The following is a 24,710-nucleotide window of genomic DNA, read 5'->3' as shown; positions in this document are numbered from 1 at the left end:
ATGTTAGCATAAGGAACTGAGAATATGAACAGAGCACCATGCTCTTAGTATCTGTTCATAAGTAGTTCATTTCTTTTTAATTTTGTTCTGAAGTGAATAATTTTGGCTCTTCTTGACTTCATGATAGCTATTTTGATGGCCAAATTGGGTCCTTAGGTTGCAGATTGGTAACTTATATTCTTTTTATAAAACTGTAGGAACTAGTCCAGGCTAGTGAGCGATTAAAAAACCAATCCAAAGAGCTGAAAGACGCACACTGTCAGAGGAAACTGGCCATGCAGGAATTCATGGAGATCAATGAGCGGCTAACAGAATTGCACACCCAAAAACAGAAACTTGCTCGCCATGTCCGAGATAAGGAAGAAGAGGTGGACCTGGTGATGCAAAAAGTTGAAAGCTTAAGGCAAGAACTGCGCAGAACAGAAAGAGCCAAAAAAGAGGTTAGTAGTCAGGCAAATTTTGTAGTGCCCATGGGGTAGTGATTAAAGCTTCTTTTTCAGACTAGTGACATAATATATATTTCATTCTTTAATTTTTGAAAACAAAGTTATTTTTTTAGTTTGGTAATACTGTTTAATATGAATTTCAGCATTTGAGTTATCTTCCTATTGCAAGGTAAATTCCCATGGGGGAAAACATTTTATTGGAAAAACAATTATAAACATGAAATCTGCTTTTTTCATTTTATTTTAAAGCTGGAAGTTCATACAGAAGCTGTAGCTGCTGAAGCATCTAAAGACAGGAAATTGCGTGAACAGAGCGAGCACTATTCTAAGCAACTGGAAAATGAATTAGAGGGACTGAAGGTATCGTTTGACTTCACATTTATGAAGTTGAATTAATTTTTGCCTCTTTATGCTTAGTAGGGCTATTAGTTATTTACTGTTTTTGATACACAGTAGAAACTAGCTATCTTTCAAACATAGTGTTCTTAACTCTCATTCTTATCCATAGGAAGCTGTTGTAGACGTCCTAATCATTCTGTAAGGAAAAGGAAAGCTATGTTTAGTGGGGAGAAGTCTATCAGGAAAGAGTTAAAATATTTATGAAGGGCTGCATATCTGGACAAGATATTTTGATAATCTGCGTGGGAGGCATGATTAGGTGTCCAGACCCTCTATCTTTTAAGTGATTTAGGAGAGGCTCAGGGGTATCTTTGCAGATACTTCTGTTAAATGGGATAATTGGCATGGACTAACACATCTCAGCAGAAGTGCTTAACAAGGGAAATCCTGTGCCAGCTCTAGAGTTGGACAATCTGGTTTTAGTGCCTAGCCTCATCAGTTACTAGCTGTGTAATGCTGGACAAAACATTGGACCAATATTTTCTCATTTGTAAAACCCAATCTCATTGGTTTTATGTAACAAGTATGTAAGCTGATACATCATAAGTGCTTAGAAACTATTAGCTATAATAATAATAATAATATGATATCTGTCAAAGTGAGAGAATTAGTATTAAATTGACATTTTATTTCCATAACATTAAATTATAATCTGAGTGTGATATCTGCCTTTACTTGACTCTAACCCTTACATATCCTGTTTCCTCTGCATTGTCTGCCAGCTCCCACCTCCACCCACTCCTTGCCTAAACATGCCTAGTCTACTATCTTATTCATCCAGCAAATAAAAAAGCCAAGTTGAAAGCCGTCTCAGGAAGTCTAAATATATCTTATTCTGTACTGCTATAGAATTTTGTTAATAACTTTACAATAGTTCTTACTGTAATTATATATTCACAAAATGTTTCCCCACCCAAACTATGACCTAGCTTATTGAAAACACAGACTGGTATATTATTAACCTGGCACAAGGCCAAATATTTAATATGTGTTTAAAAAATGTATTATATCAATGAAAGAATGATGTGGTAGAATTGGTCAGAACTTGCTTTTTCTCTGATGATTGAATATTTATGGTTGCAAGTAAGATTTCTCTGCTAGAAATACAAATATAAACTAGATATTATGTCTTATTTTGTTTAGGGGATTGTTTTGTTTATTTGATTAATCATGATTGCACGGTTGTGGCTAGCTTTCTGAAGTAGAGGTGTTTCTTCTGTAAATACCTGTGCTTCTAGGGAAGGATTAATGTGTAGAAGGCGTTACATTAGCATCTCAAATAACTTACAGTCAGGGACTGCCTTGTTTCCAGCACTACCTTAGGTGATTTTGGTAATAAACAAGAATCATAAAGTACAAACTGGAAGAAATCTAAGATTATTTGCATTTGAGGAAAGTGAGACGCAGAAGAATTAAGGATTTTATAGTCATTATTGATAAAGTGCAATTTAAACCCAGGTTTTCTAAGTCTCAGTGCCAATCTGTTCACTGGTTTGCCTTCCTTTTTTCTTTTCCGTAATAAACACTGCTGCATTGAAAACTTGGAATCACATGTATTTATCTACTGATCAAACACTCATAATCTCTTGTATCACTTACAAATTTGGGATAATAATAAAAATACCCAGTAAATAAGTTAATGCCCTTAAAATGCTTAGCCCATGGCCTGGCACCAAGTAAAGGCTCAATGAGTGTTAGTTTTTATTATTATCATACTATCATTTCTTTAGGATATTTTCTAGAAGTAGAATTTCTGGATTGAAAGTTATACACATGTCAGTTTTGAAGCCTATTTTTGCCCTTTTACAAGGTTGTAGGAATCTTCACTCCATTAAGAATACTTTGCAATAGAATTTAAGAGAAAAAAAAGTGCTTGAATAATAGTTAGAAACTTTTAATACCCCACTTCCAATAACAGAACATATAGACAAAAGATCAGTAAGAATATAGAGGTCTTGAACAACACCATAACCAACTAAAACTAACAGACATGTATTAAAAAAAAAAAAAAAAAGTCCACCCAAAAACAGCAGAATACACATTCTTCTCGAGCAATTGGCACATTCTCCGGGATAGACTCAGTGTTAGGCCAAAATATATCTCAATAAATGTAAAAAGATTGAAATCACACACAGTTTCTACTTCACCTCAGTGAAATGAAGGTAGAAATCAATAACATAATGAAAACTGGAATGTTCAAAAATAAGTGGAAATTAAACAAGACACTCTTTACCAACCAGTGGATCAAAGAAGAAATCACAAGGGGAATTAGAAAGTACTTATAGATTGATCAAATGAAAACACCACATGGGGTGCAGTGGAGGCAGTGTGCAGAGGCAGATTTATAGCTGCAAATGCCTATATTAAAAAGGAAGAAAGATCTCAAATCAGTAACCTAACTTTATATCTTATAGAACTAGAAAAAGAAGAGTAAAGGAAACAAAGCCAGCAGAAGGAAAGAAATAATAAAGATTAGAGCAGAGTTCAATAAAATGAAAACAGAATAATGATAAAGAGAATTAAACCAAAGTTGATTCTTTGAAATATCAACAAAATTGACAAATTAGCTAGCCTGAGAGAGAGGAGGGAGGGAGGAAACAAATAACTAACATTAGAAATGAAAGTGGATATTACTACCTTTCATCAGAAAGCCAAAGGAATGTAAGAGAATGCTATGAACAACTCTGTGCCAACAAAGTAACCTAGGTGAAATGGACAGCTCTAGAAGCGCACATATTACCACAACACAATACAAAATAGAAAGTCTCAACAGACTTACAAGTAAACAAAGAGATTGAATCAGTAATAAAAAACCCTCCTGACAAAGAAAAGACCAGGACCAGACGGCTTCACTAGTGAACTGAACCAAACATTTAAGGAAGAATTAACAACAGTTCCTCTTAAACACTTCCACAGACTACAAAAATAGGGAGCACTCATTCCATAAGGCCAACATTACCCTTATACCAAAGCCATATTAATAGTATCACAAAAAAAATTATAGACCAGTATTCCTAATGACAGTAGATACATAAATCCTTAACAAAATACTAGCATACTGAATTTAAAACCATATTAAAAGGAATACAAACCATGGCAAGCTGGGTTCTATCTGAAGAATGCAGGAGTGGTTAGATACAAGAAAATAAATCTATGTATTACATCACATTAAAAGAAATGCACTGAGGAACCAAAAAATTCGTAACATACTTAATGTGTATGCATGTAACAACATAGCACCAAAATACATGAAGCAAAAACCAATGGAAGTGTGAAGAAAAATAAGTCAGTCCACTATCCTAGCTGGAAATTTCAACACAACTCTATCAGAAATGGACAGATCGAGCAGGCATAAAATTAGTAAAGACAGTTGAACTCAACACCATCATCAATCAAATTGATATAAGGACATCTATAGATTACTTCATCAACAACAGCAGAATACACATTTGTCTCAAGCTTACATGTCATCCACCAAGACAGACCACATTCTGGGCCATAAAATAAACCTTAATAAATCCTTAACAAATTTAAAAGAACAGGAATCATACTTTGCTCTCAGACCACAATGGAATTAGACTAGATGTCAATAATAAAAAGATAGCTGGAAAATTCCAGAATACTTGGAAGAAAGGTAACACTCTTCTCAATAACACGTCAAATAAAATGTCTCGTGAGAAACTTAAAAATATTTTGAACTAAATGAAAACGAAAACACAACTTACTAAAATTTGTGGGATGTAGTAAAAGTAGTGCTTAGAGGGAAATTTATAGCACTGAATGCATATATTAGAAAAGAAGAAAGATCTAAAATTAATTGTCTTAGCTTCCACCTTAGGATACTAGAAAAAGAAGCGCAAATTAAATCTAAAGTAAACAGAAGAAAAATAATAAAAATTAGAGCAGAAATCCATTAAATTGAAAATAGGAAACCAATAGAAAAAAATCAGTGAAACCAAAGCTTATTCTTTAAAGAGATCAGTGAAATCAATAAGCCTCTAGCCAGGCTAATTAAGGGGAAAAGGGATCCCTTTATCTATTTTTGACAGAAATTACAGTAAGTTTTCTAGCATGGAACTGTTCTTACATTCTGGAAATCAGTTGCTCACATAATAGTTGAATTTCAATATAACAGTAGACTACAAATGTTAACATTTTATTGACAGTTTTTGCTGTTAAATTTAATATTGAGATGAGTCTGGTTTTATTATTTGTATGCTGTTTTGGAGAAGTTTTGTTTCAGGGTTCTCTTAACTTATATAAAGTAGAGTAAAGTAAAGCTTTCCTTCTTTTTCTGTGCTCATAGAAATAAACTCTTCCTTGAAATTTGAAAAAAAATTCTCTTGCAACCACATTCTTTGTTGCTGCATAGTAGCCTGTCCTTTATTTTATTGTTGATTTGTTTTGAGCCAATTTGGTTTAATTATATTTTTCCAGTAAAGTGTCTTTCAAACAGATTTTCACACTTAAAAGCAATGTAAGGTTGAATACTTTATATAAATTTAATAACTCCCCTGGGAACTTGGGAAGAAGAGGAATTACCTATAGATAATAGTTTATATTATCTCATATATTTATAATTCTGTTCACACTAAAATTCCTTTAAATGTTTTCTTCTCTTTTCAGTGGTAAATCTTTTTGTAAAGAGTATACTTAATCTATGTTTTGCCTAGTGTGCTTTCTAACAAATTTTTAGCTTTTTAAAAAATTGGGATACAGTTGATTTACAGTGTTGTGCTAGTTTCTGGTGTACAGCAAAGTGATTAAGTTATACATATTTTTTTTCATAAGTTATTACTAGACGTTGAATATATTTCCCTGTGCTATACAGAAGGACCTTGTTGTTTATCTATTTTATTTATAGTAGTTTGTATCTGCTAATCCCAGACTCCTAATTTATCTGCCCCCCTTCCACTTTGATAACTGTAAATTTTTTTCTGTCATTGAAGTAAGTTCATTTGTCTCATTTTTTAGATTCCACATATAAGTGATATCATATGATATTTGTTTTTCTCTCTCTGACTTACTTCGTTTAGTATGATAATCTCTAGGTTAACTTTTTGATTGTAAAATAACACAAATAAAAAAAAAAAAGAAAAGAGAGAGAGCACTACTAATATCAGAAATTATAGCAGGGACATCACTGCACAACTGATGTACATTAAAAGGCTAATAAAGGAATACTGTGACCAATTCTATGCCCACAAATTTGATAACTTAGATCAAATGGACCAATTTCTTGAAAGACACAAGCTACAAAAACTCAACCAAGAAGAAAGAAAGAATCTGAAAAGGCCTCTGTCTATTAAAGAAATTGAATCAATAATTAATAATCTTCCGGAACAGAAAGCACCAGGACCAAATGTGTTCACTGGTGAATTCTACCAAACATTTAAGGAGGAAGTCATACCAATTCTCTACAGTTGCTTTCAGAAGGTAGAAGTAGAGGAAATACTTCCTAACTCATTCTATGACACCAGCATTATGCTGATACCAAAACCAGAAAAAGACGTTACAAGAAACGACAGCTATAGACCAACATACCTCACAGACATAGATGCAAAAGTCCTCAACAAAATATTAGCAAATTGAATCCAGCCATATATAAAAAAAATTAATACACCACAACCAAGTGGGATTTTATCCCATGTATGCAAGGCTGGCTCAGTATTTGAAAACCAACTAATATAGTGCATGACATCAACATACTAAAAAACTGAAAATCACATGATCATATCAATAGATGCAGAAAAAGCATCTGACAAATTCCAGTGCCCATTTATGATAAAAACTCAGTAAACTTAGAATAGAGGGAACTTCCTCAACTTTGATAAAGAATACCTGCCCAAAAACCTACAGATAACATCATACTTAATGGTGAGAAGCTTGAAACTTTTTCATTAAGATCAGAAACCAAGAATTTTTCCTCTCACTACTAGTTTTCAATATCATGCTGTATATCCTAGCTAATGCAATAAGACAAGAAAATGAAATAAGTATACAGATTAGGAAGTATGACAGAAAACTGTCTTGGTTAGCAGAATACATGATCATCTATGTAGAGAGTCAAAAAAATTGACCAAAAACTCCTGGAACTAGTAAGCCATTTATAGTTATGAAAAGTTTGCAGGTACAATGTTCATACACAAAAGTCAGTCACTTTCCTACATACCAACAAGGAATAAGTGGAATTTGAAATTTAAAACTCAATACTATTAATATTGCACCCACAAAAATGAAATACTGAGGTATAAATATAATAAAATATGCATAAGATCTATATGGGGAAAACTATAAAACTCTGATTAAAGAAATCAAAGAACTAAATAAATGGAGAGATATTCCATGTTCATGGGTAGGAAAACTCAGTATTGTCAAGATGTCAGTTCTTCCTGTCTTGAACTACAGATTTAACACAATACAAATAAAACTTCAGGCAGTTCTTTTGTGGATATCAACAAAAGTTTATATGGAGAGGCAGAAGACTCAGAATAACCAACACAGTAGTGAATTAAAAGAACATGGTTAGAAGATTGACTTCAAGACTTAACTATAAAGCTGCAATAATCAAGACAATATGGTATTGGCAAGAGAACAGACAGATAAATCATCTTTGACAAAAAAGCAAAGGCATACAGTGAAGCAGAGATGGTCTTTTTAACAAGTGGTGTTAGAACAACTAGACGTCACATACAAAAAAAAAAAAATCTAGACATACTACTTACACCCTTCACAAAAATTAAAATGGATCACAGACTTAGATGTAAAACACAAAACTGTAACACTCCTAGGAGATAACATGGAGAAGACCTAGATAATCGTTGGTATAGTGATGACTTTTTACATACAGCACCAAAGGTACAATCCATGAAATAATTAATATGCTAGACCTCATTGAAATTAAAATTTTCCGATCTATGGATGGCACTGCCAAAAGAATGAAAAGATGAGGCACAGACTGCAGGAAAATATAGACATATCTGATACAAAATGGCTAACCAAATACTCAAAGAATTCTTAAAACTCAGAAACAGGTAACCCCAGGGTTTCATGATCAACATACTATAATTAATTGTGTTCCTGTATGTCAGCAAGGAACAGTCCACAGAGGAAATTAAAGCAACTACAGTTACAATAGCATCTAAAATAATGTCTTGGAATAAAATCAACCACGAATGTTGTGCAATGAAAATTATAAAACATTGCTGAAAGGAATTAAAGGATACCTAAAATAATGGAAAGACTTCCCATATTTATGGATAAAAAGACTTGGTATCGTTTAGATGTCAGTTTTACCTAAAGTGATGTACAGATACAACACAATCCCTATTAAAATTCCAACAGCCTTTCCCCCCCCCCCCAGAAATCCTCACATTCATATGGAATTGCCCCAAATAGCCAGACAGCCTTGAAAAAGAAGGCCAAAGTTAGAAGACCCACATTTCCCAATTTCAAAACTTACTATGAAGTTACAATAATAAAAATAATATGATATTGGCATACAAATAGAAATATAGACGCTGGAATAGAATTTAAAGTCCAGAAATAGACTCATGCATCTATGGCCATGACTGATTTTTGACATAAGTACTAAATCCATTCAGTTGGGAAAGAATAGTTCCTTCAACTCATATGCCAGACACCTGGATTTCTGCATGCAAAAATTGAATTTGGACCACTTCCTCACACCTTATAAAAATTAACTCAAAATGGAGCAACAGCCTACATATAAAAGCTATAACCATAAAACTCTTGGAAGAAAACCTTGAAGTAAATCTTTATGACCTTGGGTTTGGCAGTAGATTCTTAGATACGATACAAAAAACATTAGAAACAAAAGAAAAAATGGATAAATCAGAATTCATCAAAATAAAAACTTAGTTGTATTGCATTCAAGGACATTTTTAACCAAATGAAAAGACAGCCTAAAGAATGGAAGAAATTCTTTGTAAAGCAAATATCTGATAAGGGTTTGATATCCAGAACTCTTACAACTTAACTACAGAAAGTTAAACTGCCTACAAAAAATGGGCAAATAATTTGCATAGACATTTCTCCAAAGAAGAGGCATAAATAGCCAGTAAGCACATGAAAAGATATTCAATACCATTAATCATTAGGGAAATGAAGTAAAACCACAAGATATTTCATAGCTACTAAGATGGCTAAAATTTAAAATAAAAACAAAATAAGTGTTTGCAAGGATATAAAAACAATTTGGTGATTCCTCAATAAAGTAAACATAGATTTACCATATGACGGAGTAATCAAACTCCTTATATACCCCAAATAATTGTAAACAGGGACTTCAGACAGACTCTTGTACACTAGTGTCCATTGAAACATTATTAAACTAGCCAGAAAGATAGAAACAACCCAAGTGTCCACATGGATAAATATTGAAAATATTACACTAAAGTAAGAGAAACTAGACAAAAAAAGAGACAAATATTACATAATTCTACTTATATGAAATATATCTACTATATGAAATATCTAGAATAGGCAAATTCATTGACGTAGAAAGTGGAATAGACGTTACCAGGGGCTAGGTGGAGGGAGTAATGGTGTGTTATTCCTTAACGGTTACAGAATTTCTCTTTGAGAAGATGAAAAAGTTTTGGAAATTACAGTGGCAGTAGTTGTACAACATTGTGATTATAATTAATACCACTGAATTGTACACTTAAAATGGCAAATTTTATGTAGTTTATGTTTTACTGCTTTTTAAAAAATTAATAGTATATGCCAAAAACCATTGAATTGTGCACTTTAAGTGGGTGAATAATATGGTGTGTGAATTATCTCTCAGTAAGGCTGTTTTTAAAAAAAAAACAAAACTTTTCAATTGTTGCAATCATATGCCACAAGAGTTTTTTTTACCCTGTGTATTAGTTTTCTAGGGCTTCTGTTACAATTACCACAAAGTGGATGGCTTAAAAAACAGGAATTTATTGTCTCAATTATGGCAGTAGAAATCTGAAATCAGGGTTTTTTCAGGGTTGGCTTCTCATGGTTTGCCAGCAGTATTCAGCGTTTTTTGGTTTGTAGATGTATCACTTGTATCACGCTGTTCTCTGCCTTCATCTTCATATGCTGTTCTCCCTGCATGTGTGATTTTTCTGAGTCCAAATACCTTCTGTTTTTAAGGACACAGTCATATTGAATTAGGACCTAACCTAATGATTTCATTTTAAGTTGATTAACTCTGTAATGGCCCTATTTTCCTTTTATTTTTTTCCAGGCTTCTTGAAGTATAATTGACAAATAAAATTGTATGTATTTAAGGTATAAAACCTGATTTTTGGATATATGTATACATTGTGAAATGTTTACCACAATCAAGCTAATTAGCATATCTTATCACCTCAAGTTATCTTTTACTTCTCCCTCTTTTTCTTTTTGGCTAAGAACATTTTAGATCCATGCTTCGAATTTCAAGTATACAGTGCAATATTGTTAATGTTGTTACCCTGCTTTACATTAGATCCCTAGAACTTACTCATCCTACATATCTGAAATTTGTGCCCTTTGACCAACATTTTCCCATTTCCCCCACCCCCTCAGCCCTTGGGAACCACTGTTTTACTCTCTGCTTCTAAGATATTGACTTCCTCAGATTCTGCACATACCAGATCATGCAGTATTTAAGGCCCTATTTTTAAATATGGTCACATTCTGAAGTACTAGTGGTTATTGCTTCAACATATGAATTTTGGAAGAGTACGGTTCAACCCCTAACACATGTTTTTCACTTGAGAGTGTAATATAAGCTTTTTCACTCATTATTACATAACTGTCACAAACATAGTTTTAATGATTATAGAAGAATATCCACTTATCCAGTTTGCTACTGTTAAATACAGTTGGCCCTCCATATCCACAGGTTCCACATCACAGATATGGAAGCCCCATAGTATTGGGGGGTATTAGGTATTACAGGTAAATTAGAGATGATTTAAAGTATTTGGGAGTAGGTTATATGCAAATACTACACTATTTTATATAAGGGACTTGAGCGTCTGTTGATTTTGGTGATGGGGGTGGACAGAACTAGAACCAAAGACACCAAGGGATGACTGTATTTATTTTTCACTTTTGCAGTATTATAATTACCATGGACATTTTTATGCACTGCCTTTTCAGTATCATTTCCTTAGAACAGATACCTAGAAATGAAATTGTTAGATAATTTTAAGGTACTTGGTAGATGCCACAATCTTTGCAAGTGTGAGAGGCATTTCTTGCTTTATTAGTAGATCATTTATTAATCATGCTTTCTCTTTGTGAATTAGCTCTTGAAGTCATTGCGCATTTAATTTTGTAATCTTAATGTTTTTCTTATCAATTCATATAAACTCTTTGCATAGTAAAAATTGTACTTTTTCTTATCTTTTCTGCAACTCTTTTACCATTTTATCATTTGCTCTTCAATTTTGGTCTTGTTTCTTTTTCAAATTATAGATGAATTTTTTTTTTGTTCTTTAAAAAATTTTTTAAATTGAAGTATAGTCAGTTACAGTGTGTCAATTTCTGGTGTACAGCACAATGTCCTAGTCATACACACACACACACACACACACACACATTTGTTTTCATATTCTTTTTCATTAAAGGTTACTACAAGATACTGAATATAGTTCCCTATGATATACAGAAGAAATTTGGTTTTTATCTATTTTTATATATAGTGGTTAACATTTGCAAATCTCAAACTCCCAAATTTATCCCTTCCCACCCTTTTTCCCCGGTAACCATAGATTGTTTACTATATCTGTGAATCTGTTTCTTTTATAGATGAGTTCATTAGTTTCCTCTTTTTTCTTTTTTTTTAGATTCCACATATGAGTGATATCATATGGTATTTTTCTTTCTCTTTCTTACTTACTTCACTTAGAATGACGATCTCCAGGTTCATACATGTTGATGCAAATGGCATTATTTTATTCTTTTTTATGGCTCAGTAGTATTCCATTGTATAAATATAACACAGCTTCTTTATCCAGTCATCTGTCGATGGACATTTAGATTGTTTCCATGTCTTGGCTGTTGTAAATAGTGCTGCTATGAACATTGGGGTGCATGTATCTTTTTGAATTAAGGTTCTCTCTAGATACATGCCCAGGAGTGGGATTGCTGGATCATATGATAAGTTTGTTTTTATTTTTTTGAGGAATCTCCATACTGTTTTACATAATGGCTGCACCTTACTACATTCCTACCAACAGTGTAGGAAGGTTCCCTTTTCTCCACACCCTCTACAGCATTTATTGTTTGTAAACTTTTTAATAATGGCCATTCTGACTGGTGTGAGGTGATACCTTGTTGTAGTTTTGATTTGCATTTCTTTTGATAATTAGCGATTTTTTCATGTGCCTAGTGGCCATTTGTATGTCTTCATTGGAGAATTGCTTGTTTAGGTCTTCTGCCCACTTGGATTGGGTTGTTTGTTTTTTGGTTATTAAGTTGTGTGAGCTGTTTATATATTTTGGAAATTATGCCTTTGTCAGTTGCATCATTTACAGATATTTTCTCCCATTCCTTAGGTTGTCATTCTGTTTTGCTTATGGTTTCCTTTGCTGTGCAAAAGCTTGTAAGTTTAATTAGGTCCCATTTGTTACTTTTACTTTTATTTTTCCTCAGTGTTTTGTTGCTTTGAAGCTTGGCTTGTCCTTTTTTCAGAGTTTGCTAAGCTTGTTTTTCTGCTTTTCCCTGGATATTTCTACTGGGTTTAAAAGTATTTAACTCTAATCCATTTGGCTTTTTTTGTTAAATGATATGATGTGAAAGTCATTTTGTTCTTTAATTATTAGCTTGTGGCTAATTAATTAATCACTGCTTTCTTCAGTGATTAAAGATATCTCACATATTGAATTAAATTATTTTGGGTTGGAGATCTATTATGCTGATACTTTATTAAAGATTTGTAGTATATTCTAATATCTGACAAGAATATTCTCCTTTCCTCCTCTTTATTCGTCTTGCTTTTTCAGGATTTTCTTTGGTATTTTTACCAGTTTATTTTTGCCTGTGTGCTAGAACATTTGTCTCTGTCCCTCACTCCTGTACTGCCTCCTACATCTAAACAAATTTTAGTTAGATTTACAAGGAAGATAATTTAAGAAGCATTGACTACATATACATGCAGTCTTTCCTCTCAAATACTTGGTGTTTTTCTGTATTATCTTCTTTAAATCTTTTATAAAAACTTGTAGTTTATTCATATAATTCAAATTATTCATTATTGTTATCACTTGTGTGTGTATTAGTTGCTGGTGATTTTTGTTTGATCATTTCTACTATTAACAATGAAAATTTTAACCATATCTTCTTCTTGCTTATTCTGCTACCTGGAAGTACTATTTGATTTATATTTATCTCACATTTAGTTGTTTTACTCAACTTTAGCAATTCCAACACTTTTCAGTGGACTCATTTGCATTTTCTAGGTAAACAGTTATATTAAGTGGAAATGGTAATGATTTTCATCACTTTTCTTTCTAATATTCATTTCTTGTACTATTTCATTTGTTACTTAGACAGAATATCTAAAATCTAACATTAACTAAGAGAGATAATGGAAGACATCCTTTCTGTTGTTATTGTTCCTGAATGTATTGTATATACCTCTGGTGTTTCACTCATAAGTATTATTTTGAGTGATAGCTTGAAAGTGGATAATTCTTAAGAGAATTACTGTACTCTGTTTTTTAAATTGTGGGACTTGGGATAGATTAGATTTTATCAAATACTTTTGGGCAGGAGCACTTATTGAGATTATCACATGGAGTTATTTTAAGCCAATTTTTGCACATTTATTAATGTTTGCTAATATTAAATTACCTTCACCACCTGCAGTAAAACTGTTCTTTTACAGTAGATTGTTCTTTTCTCTGTATCATTTAATTTTATTTCTCAGCATTATATTTGACTTTTTTATGTCCTTGTCAGTTAGTGACATGAGTCACTTTTTGGACTTTGTGCTTTTGACATGAGAATTTTTTTGTGTTATCTTTGTTAGGTTTTGGTTTCAAGATAGTTTTTGCTTGAAACTTATAGTACATGCTACTGTTATTTCAACAGCCAAACTATACTAAAGAGAGCAGCAAACTAAAACTGTTCTTTGGGTGATTAGAAAAATGAAAGAATAGTACATGAATGGAAGAAAGAAAGGTAAGTTGATTAGTGCTGCAGATGTCAATTTAGGCACCATTTTCATGAAGATGCCCAAAAGTAGGAATATAACTGGACATGGCTTTTCCAGTTTCAGCTGAGCTTTGCATACCAGGCTGTCTCAGAAACTGCTGGACAATCTGGGTCTTGCATATGGTAGGCACTGAATGAATGGTTAGTATTGCAGTGGATATCCCGAACATTTCTCAGGCCCACATAAATGCCTTTGGTTTATTAAAAATTATAGACCCCAAATGTGAAGAAGCCAGCATATTTTTCTTTGGACTTTAAATCAACTACTGTTACCAGTTTTCCTGCCCTTAATACTGACTTATAAAAAGGATACACTGTCCTCCAGATCCTGATTCCTTTTTGTCACGTAACATAAGCTCATAGGTTCTTTGGATTTTAAAAGGTTTTTTGTGGCTCACCTGGGAAAATAGCATGTAATGAAATAATAGAAAAATTGCAGAGCTCAGGAAATCTCATAGTCGTAACCTCTGTCTGTATGCTTCTGTTTACCTTTAGCCGCTACCTGAAAGAACTTTGGATAAAGTCCATTTTCCTTTCTCCCTGATTACTGAGAGTATATTGCAACCTAATTTGTAATCAGATGGCTTTCAACGAAATTTCTCCTCCTTAAAATCCTACCTCAATGCAAAGAGATGTATCCTTTTTTTCTAGAATGGATACAAAGATGTTAGATTAGAGCTTTGTCATTTCTCCCTGGACATTTGAAGAAGACTTCTCCCTTTCCTTTTTGTACATTCTAGCTCTACCATCCCTCCCCCAATTTAATCTTTTAAAAACACAAATGTATGTATAACCTATTATTAGTTCCACATCAGAAACAGGATACAGATAGATTTTTCCCTCACTCCATAAACCAACAATATTATACATATATTAGAAATTTAAATAATTATATTAGTACCAACAGAAAATACACATAATATACAATCTTGATGTGAAGAAAACTGAAAAAGATAACAATAATAAGGGAATGTACACTCAGAAAAACATTAGCAACCTATGGCAGACAAAAGGTTAACAGCCTATGTAAAGAAAACATTTTTATGTCATAATATACAAAAATAATATTTAGTTATGTGACCAGTCCTTTATATTATAGACTTATTATTTGATATTTTACTATTCTTGGAGATGAACTAACCTTTTATTATTACTTCCATAGCAAAAGCAAATTAGTTACTCACCAGGAGTATGCAGCATAGAACATCAGCAAGAGATAACCAAACTAAAGACTGATTTGGAAAAGAAAAGTATCTTTTATGAAGAAGAATTGTCTAAGAGAGAAGGAATACACGCAAATGAAATTAAAAATCTGAAGAAAGAACTGCATGATTCAGAAGGCCAGCAGCTTGCTCTCAACAAAGAAATTATGATTTTGAAAGACAAATTGGAAAAAAACAGGAGGGAGAGGTAAGAATCCAGTTATTTACTACTCTAATAAATATTTATTTAATACTATTAGGTGTCAGGGGTTGGAGATACATAGGCAATAAACATGTTCCTGTCCTCAAGAAGACCAAAGTCAAGATTGGTAAATAGAAAATTATAATATAGCATCATAGGAAACCAAATAGGATGAGTATAGGAGCACCCATAGAAGAGGCACAGAAGATAACTTTAGTATGTCTAGGCTTTTGGACAAAATTATTTCTGAGTTAAGACCAAAAATATAAGAAACATATAGCTGTGGGAGAGTGTCCGGGCAGAGGCAGCAGAATTTGCCAAGATCTATAAGAAAAGGATAGCATGGCACATTCAGAAAATGAAAACTCTTCATTATGGTGAAAGCATACAAAGAAAGATGAGTGGTGCAGAATGAGACTGCAAAGGAAAATAAAGTCAAGATCATGAAGGACTAAGGAATTTGGGTTTTATCCTAAGGCCACTGAAGGAAAATTACATGATTACATTTATATTTTTGAAAGATCACTCTTGCTACTGTGTAGAGAATGGAGTGGAAGGAGCAGTCTGCAGGTAGGAATCTAGCCCTGAGATACAAGGTGGCTGGACCTTAGGTATGATAATGAAAATGGAGAGAAGTGTATGGATTCAGAAGGTCTACTGTGAAGACAGAACCTGGAGGACATGATGACCAGATATGAGAAATGAGAAGCGGGAGAAATTATCAGTGATACTCAGATTTCTGTTTTATATAACTGAAAATATGTTATTGTCATTCTCAAGTTATATTGGAAGCCTGAGTTTAATTCATTTTGGTCCCTTCATTCAACAAATTTTTTTAGAACCTGTTATGTGAAAGCACTGTTGTAGGTGCTGGGGACACAGCAGTGAATAGATAAAAATTATCTGTCCTTATGGAACTTTCCTTTAGTTATGATGAAAGACTACAAAGAAAATAAGTAAAATACAGACTATATTAGGTAATGATTAATTCCAAGAACAAAAAATAAGACAGAGGATGGAGGCTCTGCAGCATTTAGGGGGAGGCTATATATAGGATAGCCAGGGAGAAATATACTGAGAAGATGATTTCTCAGGACTGAAGAAAGTGAGGAAGGATCTATATAGATGTATGAGAACATTCTACATGAAGAATAACAAGTCTCTTAAAAAAAATTAATGGGAAGGCAAGACTATGGAAATAGTAAGATCAGTGGTTGCAGGGATTGGGAGGAGGATGGGATATATAGGCGGAATATAGGATTTCTAGGTCAGTGAAGCAACCCTATATGAAACCGTAATAGTGGATATATGTCGTTACACATTTGTCCAAACTCTTAGAATGTACCACACAGAGAGTCAACCCTAATGTAAATTGTGGAGTTGAGTGATAATGATGCATCAAATATAGTTTCATCCGTAGTAGCAAATGCACCACTCTGGTGAGGAATATTGATAAAAGGGGAGGCTCTGCCTACGTGGGGCAGGGGGGTCTATGAGCAGTCTCTGTATCTTCTCTCACTATTGCTATGAACCCAGAACCTTTCTAAAAAGTAAATCTGTTAAAATAATAATACTAAAAAGAAGGCCAATAGGAATAAAGTAGAATTAAGGGGCAAGAATAATGAGAGGTATGTGAGAGGTAGTGGGGGCCAGATCATGCAAGGCTTTGTAAATTATGTTCAGTGGCTTACAATTATTTACTCTGACTAAAACCATGGCATGGAAGCATTGCAGGATTTTGAGTGGAAAATTGACAAATACTGACTTGTGTTTTAACAGGATTACTCTGACTACTAGGTTAAGAATAGTCTGAACTAAATAAGAGAAAAAGCAGTGAAACCATTTAGAAGGCTATTGCAATAATCCAGAAGGATGGTGGTGGCTTGGGCCTAGGGTGGTGGCAGAATTGGCCGTAAGAAATGTTCAAATTCCAGTTTTTTTAAAGGTAAAGATAATGTTATTTGCTGATGGACAAGATATGGAGTGAGAAAGAAAGGACAAATGAAGGGTGATGCTTAGTTTTTGGCCTTAGCAATTAGGAGAATATAGTTACCATTTAAAGAGGAAGTCTACGGAAAAAGCAAGTTTGGGATGGGAGTATCAGGAACTCATTTTAAACAAATGTTTGAGATACTTTTTAGACATCTAGGTGGAAATGTCAAGTAGGCCATCATATAGACCATCCTGGATTTCAAGGCTAGAGATAAAATCCTGGAAGTATTTATCACTCACATGATACTTAAAGGTACAAGACTATTTGAGATTGTACTTAGGACTTCTTTTCTCTCTATATTCATTAACTAGGACTGAGTCTTGGGGCTCTCCAGTCTTTAGAAGTTGGGAAATGAGGAAGAAACAGCAAAGTGGATAGAGAAAGAGCAGCAAGAATGATAGGAAGAAGACTAGGCAAGTTTGATGTCTAAATTTGGTGTTATGATGAATGCATAGCAAATCTGCCTATATGTCAAATTAGATGAGATCTAGATCAAATAACATGAGGACCAAATAACTGGCAGTTGAGTTTAACAATTTGAAGGTCATTGGTAACTTTAATAAGAACAATTTCAGTTTAACAGTAGGGGCAAAAACCTCACAGTGGATCCAAAGACTTGAAAGAGAGCAATTGGCGACAGAGAGTATAGATAACACTTACTACTGGAAGTCTTTTATTATGAAAGCAAGCAGTACAGTAAGATAGTAATTGGAGGAGAAATGTATCTATAAAGAAGTTATTTTGCTTTATGTTTTTGTTTTTAGATGGGAGAAATAACATCATGCTTGTAATCTGATAGAAATTATCCAGTAGATGATTATTCAGGAGAGAGAGGAGAAAACTGCTCGGGAAGTGTACTTGAGCAGGCGCATAAGCGAAGGGGTTGACCTTAACTGCGTTTTTCCCTGTAGTAAGAGAAGAGAAAGTAGCATATGAGCAGAGAGGAAGGTAGATGGGTTGGTGGGAACTTGTTACTATTTATTTGTTGCTCTCTTGGGTTGGAGATGTTGAATTTGAGGTGCTTGGGAGACATCTTTGTGGAGATACCAAGTCAGCAGTTGTTAATATATATGCACCCAATATAGGAGCACCTAAGTACATAGAGCAATTACTTAGAGATAAAGGGGAACATTGATGGGAATACAATCATAGTTGGAGATCTTAACACCGCATTAGCATCACCAGACAGATCTTCCAGACAGAAAATAAATAAGGCAACAGAGAAATTAAATAATACAATAGAAAAATTAGATTTGGTGGATATTTTCAGAACATTACACCCCCCAAAAATAGGATGTATATTCTTTTCAAGTGCACATGGAACATTTACCAGGATTGATCATGTACTTGGGCACAAAAGAATCCTTAACAATTTTAAGAAGACAGAAATTATCTCAAGCATCTTTACTGACCACAATACCATGAAACTAGAAATCAACAACAGAGAAACAAAGGAGAAAAAAAGGAAAGCACGGAGATTAAACAATATGTTATTGAAAAAACAATGGGTCAATGAGGAAATCAAAGCTGAAATTAAAAAATACCTTGAGACAAATGACAATGAAAGCACAACCACTCAAAATCTATGGGACACAGCAAAGGCAGTGCTGAGGGAAGTTTATAGCAATACAGGCCTTCCTCAAAAAAGAAGAACAATCTCAAATAAACAATTTAACCCACCAGCTGAATGAATTAGAAAAAGGGAACAAAAAGCCCCAAAAGGCAGCAGAAGGAAGGAAATTATAAAGATTAGAGAGGAAATAAATATGATAGAGATTAACAAGACCATAGAAAAAATCAACCAAACCAAAAGCTGGTTTTTTGAAAAAGTAAATAAAGCAGTTTGAAGTCCAGACAAGCTTCAGATTCAGAGTTTGTCAGCATAATAGATGATAATTGCAATCAGGTAGTATAGTAAGTGAGACAGCTCAGAGAAAATGTGTAAAGAAAAGAGCTGAGCACCTGAGACAGAATACCTGAGAGCACTGGCATTTACGGGGAGGAAAGATGGGGTGGAGGATTCACAAAGGCAGCTGAAAAGAAGTCAAAATATAGGCTGAAGATCAGGCTGAAGCCAAGAGAGGACATTTCAAGAGGGAGGGAATGGACAGCATTGTCAAAGGTAGCCAGCAGCTTGGATGTAATAAGTCGAGACAATGGTGAGTTTTGAGACCACAGTTTTTTTTGAAGTGGAGGCAACAGAAGCCAGATTTTGGCATGGTGAGAAACAGGCAATGAGTAAGCGGATATGGCAAGCTCTCAAGATTTAAAGGTGGTCGAATGGGAAGACAGGGAAAGTGGAAAATGAAGTGTGACATAGGGTTTATGGAAGAGTTTGTATATTGTGTTTTAATATGGGAGAGATTTAACTTTTGTTTGATGCTAATAAGAAAAAAACAAAAATGGTTTTATAAAGAAATTTTACCCAGTTTATTCATGTGCTTATTTTTCTGAAAGGCTTCTTTGTAATTTTTCGTATTTTTTGTCATTGTTCGGATTCTGAATAAAGATTCTTAAACATAACTAAATTTCACATTTTGACTATAGATAATAAGGAACATGACACATTTGCTTGGACACAAGATGGTTTATTTTCCTGGAATTTGTAATTTAATTATAATTTATATCCAATAATTTAGTGATGTGAGGATTTTTTAAGATTACATTTTAAAAATCAACGATTACTTGTGTTCTTTGTTGACTTGGAAGCAGTCATATAAAATTACCCAGAACTGCTTCATTTCTAAATTTCATTTTCTGCTAACATCCTCCATCAAACTGCTGTAGAGATAAACTGCTCTTTATATATACTTCAACTCCGTATTCAAAAATTGATTCCCCTTTCTTTCTTAGGAGGTTTTAAAAAAGTTTGTTAGAACTGTGTTTACCCCTAAGGGTGAATTAGTTCTGTCCCCAGAGCTGTCATTTAAAATAAGTTTTATAATACTAAATATGCTGTGTGTGTATTTACATATATATATATGTAGATTGGTGGGTACATAGGTGACAAGGGAAGAAGGAAGGAAGGAGTAATGAAAGATGGGCTGAGTGTATTGTAAGAAATGTTGGATACGTAATTTGAATTTTCTGTGCAATCTAGAACTGAGTGTAAGGAATCATATTGTGATCCATATATCCTCCTTTTTCCCTAACTTCCTCATTTTCCCATCCTTTTTGTGTACGTGCAACCAAATATGGTGAGCATGGTCAGGAAGTCTACAAGTCACAGATGTCTTCTTCAGATTTTCAAATGACAAACAAAATAGATGTTATTAAGCAGACAAATCTATTTATTAATTAAAAGGAAATGATTGTGATTTCTTAATTTTAAGGGAGAAGAATGCAATTTGGAGCAATCAAAACATAAGTGACTTTTCAGAATAAAGCATATGGTACAATAGCCAGTCTGGGATACCATTATTTTACTTTTAATTCAGTTCCTTTTTTCCCTTTTATGTTTTGAATTGTGTTAGTCAAAGTGAAAGGGAAGAATTTGAAAATGAGTTCAAACAACAGTATGAACGAGAAAAAGTATTATTAACTGAAGAAAATAAAAAACTGACAAGTGAACTTGATAAGGTGAGTGATTCAGTCTCATTTATATTCATTCCCACATGCTAGATGTTCAGCACTATGATAGAAATTGTAGGTGTAATTTTATATTTGGTGTACATTTTTGGTTTAATATTTCTCCTTGTATGCAAGGATTGCTTCTGTGGTACAGGCAATTTTTCATTATACCAATCTGTACAGGAGTCTTCTGGAGAGAGATCTTATCTTATGCTTTGCCCCATTTATTTTTTGAGCCCCTATTCTTTATTTCACTTTCCATCTGTTCTCTTTTACTCTTTTCTCTCATATTCATCACTTACTCTGTCCTGGCTAGCTAAGTTAAGGCTGCCTCTTGGCAAGAACAGGAACGATTAGGCCAAACTAGAGAAGTTTTGACAACTCTGATGTCATATTCATGATGGAGAACTGATAATAGCCAGAAATAATGCCATTGGTAGGTAAAAATTCAAAGAAACCAACTATGCCTAAACTCTATAGCTTGAATAAGGAGCAGATTTATTAAACTAGATTAAACTTAGAAGTAGAAAGATTTATGAACAAAATTTTAAATACTTAATGAAATCTTTTTCCTCTTAGTATCTCAGATTCCTCGAACTGCCATCATTCTGCATTTCGTATGTGTTAATAGCTATAAAAATCCTAATATTAATCAGGAGTTATAATAATTTTACTTACATCAAAATAAGGCTTGGATTAACTGTGTTTTACAATGAGTTCTAGCATTTTCCTCCAGTAAAAGTATTATGTTCAGTTAATAGTCATTTCAGTAACAATTTGAAAGACTCTGGCTAGTTGTAAAAGAGAAACTCTTCACTCTGTCTCAAGTTTACATTGTGTTCCATATTTCTTTTCATTTCTCTCACTGTTTTCCCCATGATTATTTAGTTTTCTAAGCATTTAAGAATGACTTTGCTTTTTTGGTTGAAACTACTTGTGTTAGTTTCTTTTGTAATTACAAAGCTGATGCACACGGATGCTATGGAAAGTGGCCAAATAGTAAGTAGCATAAATGGATTTTTTAGACTATGAATACTATATGAACATTATTGTATAACTCTGAGTTATTTTCACTAAAATAAAACTAACACTATTTAAACTTTATCCAAATAGTTCACATAATTTTTATTTCATGTGCTTGACTAATATGACTACAAAATTAAACATCATTTCTGTCTACAAGACAGAATTTTAAGATTCTGTTAAGAGTTACCTTGAGGTAAGAAATATAATTAAACTCTAGAAGGCCACTTCATGTAGAGTTTCTAATTACCTAGTAAAAGATGGTACTATAGATTAAGAAAAATTGTAATATAATCAAATGAATGGAGATCAAATCTTATATTTACTCCTTGGTTTTATTTCATTATTAACCATAAAGCTCTGGCAAGTTTACCAGAAATACGTCTCTAGAAATAATTTTTTACAATACTCTTTTTGTTTGAGGAGACTGAAGGAAAAAATTAAAGACCTATCTCCTAGGATTAGAAAAAAATGCTTGTCTTGCTAAATTGCAAGATATGATAAAAGATACAAATAGAACTTTGAGAGCAAATTCATATGGTTGGCAAGTATTCAGTGACAAAAGATAATAGAGAAATATTTATTCCCTGAGAAATAGGGGAGGAACTGGGTCTCCTTTCATTGTAATATCTTCTCTATTTTTGCTCCTTTATTCAGTTTTTCTTCTCTCTCTACTTAACTATCAGTTCACCTAATTGCACATCTTCACTATTTCTTTCCATTAATTCATTTTCTGGTTTGGCTTGAATTGGGTATTTTCCCCAAGAGGGATAACCAGAGAACACCTGTGCCATTGCTATACCAGCTGTTCCGTTGGGAACCTGCTGAAGGAGAACTGAATGCCTTCTCAACAGAACTTCTGATATGGAAATGAAAAAAACAATTATTATGTTAATTTTGAAACTTAGGTAACTAATAGATTCTCACAGTCATATTTCTCAACTCCAAAAATAAAAATTAAAAAGGAAACAGAAAGAAAGTTTATTGATATTTTCAGAAAAAGTCTGTATTCAGAAGTTTCTATTAAAGGTTAATTATTGCAAATAAAATTAGCCATATATACCAAGAAGTGAAAGTAAATGGCTTTTAGTAAGAAACATTATCATCTGTATCTTGTTTTTATATAACTATTTTACAAAAAAGCAAGATTACACAAAATGATTGAAAATACACAAATGAACATTACCCGTGATTTCATCATCACAAAATAACTATTTTAATTTTATATGTTCCTTTCCAGCTTTTGTATACATATTATTATATAATTGCAGTCATACATACATTTTATTTTCTAATCTCTTTTCAGGTGAAATATCATGAGCATTTTTCCATATTCCTATAGAATCTTAAATTATTATAAGCTAGATATGTCAATATACAGGCAGTAAAACTTCATTCCCAAGCAAGCAAAATGAACTAATACTTAGTAGAATTTACTTTTTGGAGGTCCTCTTCTGAGTTATCTTATATAAATTATTAATTCTCACAATAATTCTCTGAGGTATACCCCATCGTTTTTGCCATTTTATAGATGCAGAAGTTGAGGCAAAGGGAGATTAAGCTACTCTACTACTCTCAGAACTAGGAAGTGGCAGAACGAGATTGGAACCCAGGTATTCTGGCTCCAGAGTCTCCATGCTTTTTATTCAGAAAGAATGAAAAGAGTAACTTTTTTCTGACTAATACTAAACAAATCTATTTAAGGCTATTTGTAACTATTGTTACCTGACAGTGCAAAATCTGTTTTTCCTCCTCTTCTTGCAAATCTCCAGCTGAAACCCCAACCACAAATTAGTTGGAAGGGCTGTCAAAAGCAATATTGATCAAAAAAGGGTGTGTTGTAGAAATTAGTGAAGACATTGTATCTGCAAAAAACATCCTCAAAAACAGCTGATAGACTTCTGACATTGCTAACATGAAGAGATTGATGGGGGATAAAAAGTTTTTTTTTTTAAAAAGTGGGGAGGGTATATAGCTCAGTGGTAGAATGTGTGCTTAGCATGCACGAGGTCCTGGGTTCAGTCCCTGGTACCTCCATTAAAAACAAACAAACAAACAAACAAACCTAATTAACTCCCCTCCCCAAACCAAATTTTTTTAAAAAGGAGATCGATTAATCCTTTCAAGGAAAAAAAAATTCAAAGTGGTTACAGTTGTTGAAAACAGTCATTTCAGAGCTCCCAGAATAAACCATTAGAAGACAACTACAGAACATTACTGAGATAAATTAAGGAATATCTAAACAAATGGAGCGATATGCTTTGTTAATTGAGTTGGAGGACTCAATATTGTTAGGATTTCTGTTTTCCCCTCATTGGTCTATAGATTCAGGTAAATCTCTATAAAAATTCTGGTAGGCTTTTTGTTAGAATTGACAAGCTTATCCTTAAATATATATGGGAATACAAAATATAACAGCTGAAATATTTGGCAGGAATAGGGTGGTACAAAAGTTGAAGAATTTATACCACAGAATTTTGAAACTTACTGTGAATCTACAGTAATCAAAGACTGCAGTATTGGCATAATGGGGCAGAGTAAAGAGTCCAAAAATAAGACCACATGTTTATGGTCAATCAGGTTTCAGCGAAGGACTAAGACAATTCAGTGGGAAAAGGATAATCTTTTCAGCAAATGATGGAACAATTGGATATCTATGTGTAAAAAAT

General features: G+C 33.3%; 1 protein-coding gene across 14 annotated transcripts in view; it reads left to right on the top strand.

Moving 5' to 3' along the window:
* Positions 1-24,710, top strand: part of CDC42BPA (CDC42 binding protein kinase alpha) — a 239,828-nt gene that overhangs the window by 144,308 nt on the left and 70,810 nt on the right. For 12 of the 14 annotated variants that reach the window (XM_010973651.3, XM_045509462.2, XM_010973659.3 and 9 more), the window contains exons 13-16: positions 198-440; positions 696-806; positions 15,214-15,461; positions 20,922-21,027. In XM_010973651.3, coding sequence (XP_010971953.1) covers positions 198-440; positions 696-806; positions 15,214-15,461; positions 20,922-21,027 — 708 coding nt within the window. The remainder of the gene's footprint in view (positions 1-197; positions 441-695; positions 807-15,213; positions 15,462-20,921; positions 21,028-24,710) is intronic. The other 2 variants (XM_045509464.2, XM_010973713.3) reach the window with 1 other exon arrangement.

This window comes from Camelus bactrianus, chromosome 23, assembly GCF_048773025.1.
Source record: "Camelus bactrianus isolate YW-2024 breed Bactrian camel chromosome 23, ASM4877302v1, whole genome shotgun sequence".
NCBI classification, from domain to species: domain Eukaryota; kingdom Metazoa; phylum Chordata; class Mammalia; order Artiodactyla; family Camelidae; genus Camelus; species Camelus bactrianus.
The sequence above is the reverse complement of the archived record's forward strand: the minus strand, read 5'-3'. Positions and strand labels throughout refer to the sequence as shown.